Here is an 11,409-nt window from a genome sequence, read left to right as displayed (position 1 = left end):
ACAACAGTTTTATTCAAGACAGTTCTTGATCTGCTGTTATACGCGAAAAACGTACAAATTTCTCACGAGCGCAAAGCCCACGCGATAAAATTCATCATGCTTAGATCGTTGTTTACTTGACTTCACGGCCAGAAAATTGCGTAGCATTATGTTGAAAATTCTGAAAAACTGCTATTTAACACAAAATCTACTATTAAACTATACTTTTTGAACACATTGTTGCTCGAACATAATATTTACCGGGCCGTGGAATCGTCAAACTGTCGCGTGGCCCTACTTGAAGTCCGAAAGTTCTATAGCATTGCTACTTTATATTCTGAGTTCCAACTTGATCGCCAAGGAACGAAAAATTCGACTTGAAAATTTTGAAGGTCGGCCGCGCGGACGCCATATTTTCAAATTTGATCATTTAGTATGAACGCACAGAATGATGTCCCACTAGTACCCCCTAAAGCCATCAAAATATATGCGCAAACGACGGGTTCTGATTGGTTTATTGATCCCCAAACTATAGAGGAAGTTTGGGGACAAAATTCTGCTTAGTAGGGGAGGTAGGTGGGGGAAGCGTTCTCGCGCGAGCCAATAGCGCGGTTCGGGCGGTTAAGCAAAACGAAAAATTGACTTTCGTGCTGCGGATTCGATCCAACTTCTCCTTCGTAACAGGGAAAGTTACTATGATTGTGGCAGTGCCACAAGGCCATCTACGGCATGAGTCACTAGACAGCATAAGCATAAAAAGAACGCAACCTGTAAGAGAGGAACTCACTTTCTGAAAAGACTATATTAGGTTTTTAATTGTAAGCCTATCGGACAGCGCTTTTCCGCTGCTCTCACTATTGTTTATTCCCACGCGGGTGATTTAGGTGCTAGGGGTGTCATTATGGGGCGCGATGACCTCATTTGCCACCTTCCATGGTCCCCTCAGGAGGCGGGCCGCAGTTCTACCTGGCGTGAGCTGCAAGCGGCCTACATTTGTCTCTCTAGTTTTTTCTAGATCCTTAGCTGGTTGCCCTGTCCAGTGGTTTACGAATAATCGCAACATCCCTTCCATTATTTGCAACGGTAGCATGAAGTCGGATCTTCACGAACTCACTTTGTCCATCTTAAGATTAGCTCTCCAGAACACTATTGATTTGCAAGTAGACCGGGTCCTTAGATCCCTTAACGAGCAAGCGGATGCCATTGGCAGGTTCGTTCAGAGGTGTGAGTAGGATTTGAGTGCTCGGCAATACGTACTGCTAAATTTCTCACAGTTTCGCCAATGTAATCAACGCCACAAGAACAATATCCTTTGTAAACAACTTTGGATCTGTGAGTGTTTTTGTCTTTGTTGTTAAAAAGGCTTTTTACATAGCCTGTTTGCAACAGGATTACAAAGATGAAACTAAAAATAGTGAACTCGTTGAGGTTTTTAACCAACGTCTTTCCGAGTTTTTCGTTTTTACCGCAAAAAGGAAGCTCAATAAAGACTTTCTTTCGGTGTTCGAAGAAAAAATTCAGAATGATGTTGTCATCTTGTGATGAGTCGTTTAGAAAGATGTTGATTGTATAGAAACCCACTTATTACCATCACTATAAGAGAGAATAGCGGGTAGCGATGGGCAAACACTCTAAGTGATAATATTAAAAAAAAATGGGATCAACATCCCAGAGCACTTTCAACGAATTAGATAAAGTATCTGTTTGCCACCAACGTTTAAATCTGCACATAAGATAGGATAGGATAAGGAGATAACCACGTCACATGTTTAATGCCTTACAAAAAAAAGTCCCTCTAATAGCTTCATGTGTCCTCTTACTGCGTAAAGTAGATTTATTTCACATTCAGTTAGTAGCGCAATAACGCATATAACAAGCTGGTGGCCTAATAAGTTTATAGATATAGTAAGATCCACAGTTTTTCACAGTAATTACATTTGTGCCTCTACAACCTGAATCACGATCACTGAAGCAGACCTTCCTGGAAACTTCACCGTCTTCTACTGTAGGATTAGCACCAACCAGCCAGCCTGGCCAGACTGTACCACATCTGTATGCTGGCACACGTTTTGTTGGCATTTTTGTTGCTGCAGCTCCCACAAAACGATACCATCCTTCGCGGAGTTTGTTGTCACACACCTCTTGGTACTGGGGTGTTAGGTAACTTCTCTTCCTTTTTGCATCATCCAGGCTTTGATGATAATAACATGGATTGGCTACAAAGTTAAATTAATATTCTAAAAAATTTGTAGAATCAAAAGCAAACATTTTTCTTGGACTCTTTTAAATCAATCAGTTTAACAACAAGCAGACGGTACCAAAAGAAGTCGCATTAAAAAATGATGATGCACAAGGGACTGAAATAAAATGATAGCATTATAAAAAGTTATGATCCTCTTGCTGTAATAGCAGATCGGATCTTGGTTTGCGTGTACTTGAACCGGATATGCTACCATAGGCGTGTGAGGCATTTTACAACAAAGCTGAGATCTAACGCGTTTTTTTTTGGTTAAAAAGGCGTACTTTATCAGAGTGTAGGGCATGGAGCAGAGCTAAAGCTGTCACGCCATCTGCCAATTTGTTTAGCTTTTTTCGTTAATTGAACGTGACATTTCTCAATAAGCGAGCAGGCAAGTAGCAACAAAATAACCAAACAAAGGTTTGTAGTTTGCATTATTATAACGCTTGAAGATGCGAAAATCCTCAAAGAGAAAACGAAATTTACAGTCCGAGTTTTTAAGGCTTTCACGCTCAAATTCCCTATACTGTTTTGTTTCTATGCGACGTACTTTGTTTACCCTAGAAGCAAATTCTCGGGTATTCGAGTTTATCGATATTTAAACTCTTAGATATTCAAACTCTTCGATACTGCTTACTTTACATGGAGACTGAGGTACAAAATAAAAAAATTAAATTACCTTTAAAAAGCGAAACGTACCTTCACAGGTAAAACCATCCCCAATATATTTACGATTGCAAGAACAGTTGTATGAGCCACGAGTATTAATACAAGAGGCATTTGGATGGCAGTTGTTCATTTTAACGGAATGGACCTCACTGCATTCGTCAATGTCTATGAGAGAACATTCTTAGTAAAGTAAGATCTTAGGATTTGGAGAGATTCGAAGACAGGGGAAAAAATTAAGTAGATGACAGATGACGTCAATTAACAAATGGTAAACACCACAGCGTACACTATTGAGTTATGGATGCACGCGGGAGGTTGTTAAGCACGAAAGAAGCGTAAAAGTCGCTCGAGGCGATAGCCGAGAACGACTCTAGCTTCTTGAGTGCTTAGCAAACCTCCCAAGTGCATCCATAACTCAATAGTGTACGCTGTGGTGTTTACCAGTTGTTTTATAACATAACATTGATACATTGTAGCTAAAAAGCTCCCTTTCATTTAACAAATCTTACGCGACCAGTAAAAAACAAGCGCGCGCGGAAAAATAGTCTTTGCATTTGCTCACGTCAGCAGCGTACACCCATGGGCAAATGGGCGACGCTAAATTGACCAATCAGAGCGTGTGCTTTACTTTGGTTGTGTTCTAAGATGTGTTAAGAACAAAAAAAGTGGCAAATGAGCTGTAGCTGAGTGTTCTTGATGTTTTTATCAAATTTGGACGTCTTCTGTGATCGATCACAGCTCGGATCCAAAGCAGTATAGTATCCTTTTGTTTTCATATGATAAGAAAGGGGAATTGTGTTCATGATGTAATTTATGCGTCTGGCCTCCAATCATAAGTAAAAACCAGTAAACATCAGTGCATCTTTCAGTTTATCATAGAAATTTAAACACTCGTTTCATTTTCATGATCATATTAAGGGTCACTGTTTATCGTCAGATGTAGGATTGATATAGGACATGCCCACAAAACACGTTGATAAAAATTCATAATTAGAATACTCATCTCTTAAGTTAGAAGGAACTAAAGAAACAAATAACGTGCCTGCACAATTGAGTCCATTCCCTGTATATCCGGGGTGACATGTACAAACATATGACCCATTGGTGTTCGTGCAGTTAGCATTCACGTGGCAAGATTGATTTCCTTTACATTCGTCAATATCTGAGAAACCATAGAGAAAGTTTGCACTCCATCATTTGCCGCCATGCATACACAGTAATGCTTAACTTATATTGTCTGACGCTCCGGCTCATCCAATGTTGCATACAAATGCATACCAAGTTTCAGTGATTACTTCTCTTTGTTTGGATGGAGAGAAGGAAGTTCGCCTATGTTCGAAAGGCTAATCGTTTGTACCTTTACATGATTGTCTGTTTCCTGCGTATCCTTCCTCACCGGTACAATTATGCGAATTAGTGACGATGATTTATTGTTGTATATTTCTCATAACACATATTTTCAAGGAATGTCGCCTTACAATTTCCATTTATGATGCGATGTTGTGCCCTCAGGTACAAAGACTGTACTCGACTGTTCATGTGTTGTCAAATGCAGGCATTTGTAAAGCACTTTCAGACTCGCAGCTAGTAGCAGCTACTATGATAATAATTCCTGACAAAAGGGGCCAAGTGTAGAATGCTAAAGAAGTTAAAACAACATTGGCAAGGTGTTCCATTTCTAGTCTATTCATCCTTACAGGTGTGGTTATACGTGAAACAGAAGTTTTAAGTGCGTGATATAGCAACCTTTGTGAAAACAGCTATTTCTAAAAAAAAACATTAAGTGTTGGTTGCTAAAGCTATTCCTAAGTACCTTGGCACGACTTTCCATCCCCAATGTATCCCTTCTTACAGGTGCAGTTGTGAGACCCATTCGTGTTTGTACAGTTCGCATTCACATCGCATAAATGGATCCCATTGTTACATTCATCGATATCTTTAAAGAAAATTCAGTAAAAATGATGTTACAAACAATTACAACCCTAAAGTTGATGATCATGGCGATGATGACATTGATGATAATCACAGTGATATTAAATGTGACAAAGATGATAATTTTAGAGATGAAATGAATGAAGATGATATTTTTAAGACTTGACGTTAACTTTATGTACTGTTGCCAGTTATCAATAAATAAGCAATATTAACAGTACAATATTGCTGCATTCATGAATATGCAAAAAGAAAAAGAAAAAAATCAAAACAGTTCAAGTCAGTCTAAAGATGAAAATCAAAGTACCTGAACAAGAGTGACCATCACCAGTATAACCAGTTTTACAGTTGCACATGAAAGAGCCGTACGTGTTAGTACAGTTTGCATTCACATCACAGTAATTTATGTCGGCGTTACATTCATCCATGTCTAGAAGTTAGAAAAGAATAGAGCAACATAAGAAAGAAATCTATACAAGAACTGATACTGACTAAACAAATGGTTATGATAATAATAAATGATAATGTTATATTAATAATAATAATAATGATAATAATAATAATAATGACGATGACAATATAAACGAAATTCATGTAGTTTTATAATAAAGATGAGTAAACTCAAAAAAGAAACTGAAAAGACCTACCCCCGTTAGCCATGTCACAGTAAATCAATACTGCCTTCCCAGTGCCACTTGGATCCAGCCAGTACTTGCTACTTATAATGGCTTTTCCTTCACTCTCCTTTATTTCGTGACAGGACAACGCCGGTAATTCTGGGGTAGAACCCAAGGGAGCTGTAGTAAAGATATGTTTTTCGTTTTTTACTTATTACTGCTTCTTACAAACGGAAAAATCCAGGTTAGCTAAGGATGGAGAAAACCTAAAGAAATAAAATTAAAAAGCACAAAGGTGCATAGCATTCTGACGTCTTACTTCTGCCTTTCAATCGTCGAATGTAAAACCACGTGGAAGCTAAAAGAAAATTATTTGGTCTTGCTTCTTTGGTGCGATTATTTAGTTCACATACGTGGTATTTTCGATTGTAGTTATAGCTTTGGCACCTGATCTCTTGTCCACATTTGACATCGCAGAGGTGAGGAGCCGCCACTGACCATCTTTTGAAGACAGAGCGCTTGAGAGCCATTCCGTGTATGTTTACTTCTGTCCTGCATTGATCATTGGCTGTAACAGACTTTGCGGCAGAGACGAAGAGGATCAATCTCAAATTGCGCAATATCCAATACATACTGAGTCTGCAAATACTGAGCAAAGAATCCCAAAAGTATATGTTTTATTCCAACCAAATGACAGTCTACCTTGAAAAGGAAAAAAAATATATCTCAAAAAGCCGGCTGCGTACAAGATAAAGGCATTATAACCATAATACATGCATATATGTATCAATATGTTGCTTAAAAATTAGGGAAAACACTCCGTATTGATTTAGTGAGTGCACAGTTTACTTAATGCTTGATAAGGTGTCAACTAAAATGACAAAGAAGAATATTAAGCAAACTTTTAAGTTGTATTTAATTATCTGAGTTTTGCAAGCTTTCTTCAAAATTTGTGCAAAATTAAAAGTCTAATATGCTCATCCTCTGTTACCGACGGAGAAGAAAAACTAGAAAGGCAACAGAGAGGGTGGTTTTACCAAATTGGCTTCCTCAGATTTAAATATATCAACAAAGTTAAAATGGTAAATTGGCCACCGTTATGGTTATAAAAGCTGACGTTTCGAGCGTTAGCCCTTCGTCGGAGCGAAGGGTTTCGAGCATTAGCCCTTGGAGCGTCATTAGCCTTTCGAGCGTCGTTTCGAGCGTTAGCCCTTCGCTCCAAAGAAGGGCTAACGCTCGAAACGTCAGCTTTTGTAACCGTAACGGTGGCCAATTTACCATTTCAACTTTGTTGATATATTCGAATTATTTCGTTACCCCCACCGACGCAGCGCCAAACAGTTCTTTAGAAACTATTAGCCTTTACTCAGATTTAGATGCTCTTTTTGATCCTCATTTCTTGTGGACCAAATATCTCTGTATGCTTTTTCCCATGTATTTAACTAAACAGCTTAGAAGCAAAATGGGGAGAATATATTCAAACGGCGAGTAATCTTCTCTCACTGGTTGAAAAAAACCAAATTCACTACTTAAAGGAATTATTTGTCCAATTGCAGTTAGCTTGAAAATTAGCGACGGCTGTATGTTATGGCAGTTTTTGAGGGAAACAGAGAAATATACGGTGCACTAGAACTTTCTATCAATCATCACGTAAAGCAGGTGGAAACTCAGATAATATAATTAAAGTGGCAAGGAGATTATTTTTTAAAACTGTTAATCTGCTATATTTCAACCAGTTTTAGTTTGTTAGTCGTTAACAATTTACCAAACCCTAATAACTGAAGATAACTCGAGAGTTGAGCAAAACACATTCTATGTAATTCTTAAATGTAGAAATATACAGTTACTATAGGAGGTGCGGGTAAATGTAGATTGTTATGAAATGGAAATGTTTCTTGCAGTGTCTTAACTATGGTTGTCACTTACCTCTCAAGATGCTCAAAAACGCCTAACTAGTATCGAGTTTAAAATGCTCTCTTTTATCACAGAGTTGTTACAGCGGCTACGATACTAATGGTTGGGTTTATGCCAAAAAAAACAAGTTCACTCTGAAAATATTTTCTTTTTTCTTTCTCTTTGGGTTCCTTGTTCGGGTAGGTAAACTGAGAGGATAATAGACAGCGAAAAAATTCAACTTAATGAGTGCCAAAGTAACATAACAATTGCCTTTGAAATATCGCTGGACAATGGCAACCATGAAATGTTTATCTATGATAACGATAAAGAAAAAATTGAATTCATAAAAAAGAAAAACAGCAATTAAAAAAGCGCGATCTCAAACTTCAACTAATCGGTCTAAGTTAGCTTTTAAACTTCTTTGGAGATATTCCTTACTTTTTTCCATAATAAAGTGTTTGCCTAAGGAAACTACACCATGTATTAGATTGTATTGTTAATAAATGATAAAACTTACGAAGAAAGAACGTCTTTGGCAACGTAAAAATCCATTTACCCTTGAGGAACATTACTTATTTAATTTTATTTGTCTATCGTTGTGCATTTTTAGTATGAAAACTTCCTCTGTCCTTATGGAAATCTTCGAGCAAATATTCAACTTTTTCTAATGGAAACAAAGACTCAGTTGCGTGGAATTTGTTAGCAGAGTGAACTCAAAATAGGTGCTTACAGCTAAGGACAGGCGAGATCTTGAAAATTGTGATGTAAATGCAATCAAGAATAGAAGATATACGCATTTTATAACTACAAGCTATACGTATATAGATGTTGGCTTGAGCTTGAAGCTAACTAGTTCCCAACGGCGTAATCCTTTTTTTGTTTGTTTGTTTTAATGACGCTGCAAATATGAGAGTTTATTTTGCCATCTATAATGTCTTGAAACGTGTTGAGATGTTGTTAATCATTGCATAATTGAACTTCACATTATTTATGCGTCTTTTCTTAGACGCCGTTAGATTAACACGCAATAGTGTTGCGTAAGTCATGTCATTTCCAATCCATTTAAAGTTTTCGCGGTTCATCCGAAGGCTTTATTATCAAAGGTAATTTTCTGATAATCATAGGGGGAAAAATGTGCTTATCAACATTTTTTTGACGCATTCTTAGCAGAAGAAACAACGAATAAAAACCCCCTGCCAACTGCCTTTTAAGATGACAGACGTGACAGATACTAAGGGGTATTCATAACTTTTATTTGAACACAAAATAAATAAATAGAGGCTCGTTTTCACCGTTTTCAGGGTTACCCTTCTTGTTTCCGTGGGAAAGCTCAAATTACCCTAACATAGTTCACGTTCTCACCAATATCAAAGCGATTTTGAACAACGTACTATTTGAAATGAGTTAATCGAGAAATAATTTACAGTATGGTTCAAGTTTCTTATTTTAATAATAGTCTCACTTTCACTACTCCTGGACTTTCACAACTCCTGAGTTTTGCTACATCCTTGGGGGAGCAACTTTGAACAGAATGCGATTTAAAAAGACTACTTCGGGGAAGAGTTGCGCGGTCCTAACTTGAGTCTTAAAGACTCTTGTTTGAGTTGTTATTGTATTTATGTCTATGTGCGGGTGGTTTCATTTATGAAATTTGAAACTTTCAGGGAAAATTACCTGCTTTTGCAAGGCTTTACAATCTTGTTTTGCTCCTAGGAGTTTGACCCACACGAAATCAATTGAAGAAAATCGTCAGTTATGTCCAAAAAAGCTGTGGGACAGTGCGTTTTGTCTTGGCCAGGAGACTCGTTAGATAGCTCGTGAAATCGTTTATCATAGCGCTAAAAGTCCCTTTAGGAGTTCGAGCAGTTGTTTTAATTAAATTCGCTTTTTTAAATGTGACTCAGTGACACTTTGGAAAGCAGTAAGAAGAAAAATAACCGAATCAAGGAAATGCAGATATACTGTACCACTTAGGTTATAGTTTAGATTTTGCCCCATGCATCTTACACCTATCAAAGGACTAATTATTACTCGTATACTCTTTCGTTTAGTTATATTTTTTTCTTCATAGTCATGGGTAACAGCTATCTTGTAGCTTTTCTTGGACCATTGTCCTTTGAAAGTAAGTTCATGGTTAAAAGTAGTTGTTGGCACTACCTATGTCTATCCAGAAGAATCAATAATAATTAATAATAATAATTTACATTTCTATAGCGCAGACTTCTATATGAATATATTCAGTCGCGCTTCACAATATCATAAGATAAAATTATGGCAAAAGTAACTAAGATATAAGAACCTATTGGAACCTACGAGTCTATGCACTCAAAGAGAACAATAGCCTAGCTAAGTGAATAAGAAACATGAGTAAAAATAAAAATCTATTTGAAAGCTACATTAAAAAAAATGAGTTTTGATAGCAGTCTTGAAAGTGTCCGATTGTCTTATGTTACGAATTGTCGAAGGTAATGCATTCCAAAGATGAGGTATAGCTGATTGGAAGGCACGATCACCAAGGGTTGGACGTGTCCTGGTGCTTGATAATTCGAGTAATAAAAACTCGTTTGACCTAAGAGAGCACCTGGATCGCTTTTTGATGCTAATTGAATCAGTCAAGTAGTTAGGGGCTAGACCATATAAACAGTTAAATGTCAAAAGGAGAATTTTAAACTTTATACGGTAACTAATTGGGAGCCAATGAAGATGGAAAAGTAATGGTGTAACATGGCAGTATTTTGGTGATCCAGTGACCAACCGAGCTGCGGCATTCTGTATCCGTTAGAGTTTCATGATATGTCAATTCGGGAGGCCATATAGTAGACTGTTGCAATAATCTATTCTACCTGTTATCAATAATAACAGTCCCTTTCCGAATTGCCTATAGCCCCTTTTTCAAAGCGAGTCTCGGTGCGTATCTCTTTATATGATAGTACGTACGTTTCCATTCAAATGCAAATTAAATTCATTTTCTCAATGTTTGAGAGGAGGGCTAGGGCCTCGTCTTATAAAAGAGGCCAAGGGTAATTCGGAAATGGCCTAATGGGAAAAATATCACTACTTATTATCTAATGACACTTCGTAGAGTACAAATAACGCCATAGACGAGTACAAATATCACGCGGTATTTGTACTCTAGAGTGCCGGTTAAACAGGTTTTTCTCGCGTCGAGCAAGCAAAGAATTGGATTGTAGTTACGAAAAAACAAATGGTGGACAATTTGAATCATATTTCCGTCGACGAAGAGTTAGAATGGCTGGCCAATATAGATACAAGTTTATTAGATGAATCGAGCGAAGAAAAACAGCTTTACGACCGAGAAATTTCTTCATTTATTGAAGAAAATAGAAAGAGCAACACTACAACACGCCAATTCCGTTCCGCTTCGCATACTTCTATCACGCACTCTCCGTAAATAAATATTCGCGAAATTCGCCCTAACTGAAATAACAATTTGGCGTGTTGGATAATAAATAACTTATTAGACGTTTTTTCGTGTAGTATCGCTGAGTATTTTTACTCGTTATTTGTATTTTGACTCGCCCTAGGGCTCGTCAAAATACGGCAAACCTCGTAAAAATACTCAGCGATACTACCCAACACAACGTCTAATAAGATATATATTTGCATATATTTAATGGATCCCTTTGAGATGCGAAGTGAGAAAAGGGGAAAGGGAAGGTTAGGGTAGAGCATCCAGGGCCAGTAACATCCCGGCTATGTCATCTCTCAGGATTTTGAAGCCACAATTTTACGGAAACGGCATCCTTACTTGCTTGTTGTTCTTGTAATTTGTAGGAAAGTATTTAAAAAGGGTATGGTACCGATTTGTATTCGAATTTAAGTTTTAAAATCAATTTAAGTTGTGGACAAAAAAAAAAAGAAAGATTCAGTGTTTTTCCACATATGAACAGTTTCTTTGAGTTTTGCCACAATCTTTGTAAGCAAGTTTGCTCTAGATCTTAGTGCAGTCTTTTTTCCAGGGTAATTAGCGCTCAAATTCGTCACCATAGTCAGAAGATAAATATTGAAATCAGACTATGGGCAGATTTCCAGCTCATATCAAGGGATGGATTTATA

At 37.4% G+C, this 11,409-nt stretch overlaps 1 protein-coding gene across 1 annotated transcript; it reads right to left on the bottom strand.

The window, feature by feature from the left end:
- Positions 1–1,308: 1,308 nt before the first annotated feature.
- On the bottom strand, positions 1,309–6,292 carry LOC148739343 (uncharacterized). Its single transcript, XM_088751270.1, has 6 exons — positions 5,756–6,292; positions 5,467–5,616; positions 5,127–5,249; positions 4,701–4,823; positions 3,930–4,049; positions 1,309–2,195 (listed from the first exon to the last, which is right to left on the bottom strand). Exons 1-6 carry the CDS (start codon positions 6,066–6,068, stop codon positions 1,825–1,827), a joined length of 1,200 nt encoding a protein of 399 aa, XP_088607396.1. The 5' UTR covers positions 6,069–6,292; the 3' UTR covers positions 1,309–1,824.
- Between the last annotated feature and the right edge of the window lie 5,117 nt (positions 6,293–11,409).

Source organism: Stylophora pistillata, chromosome 2, assembly GCF_964205215.1.
Source record: "Stylophora pistillata chromosome 2, jaStyPist1.2, whole genome shotgun sequence".
Lineage (NCBI taxonomy): Eukaryota > Metazoa > Cnidaria > Anthozoa > Scleractinia > Pocilloporidae > Stylophora > Stylophora pistillata.
The sequence above is the reverse complement of the archived record's forward strand: the minus strand, read 5'-3'. Positions and strand labels throughout refer to the sequence as shown.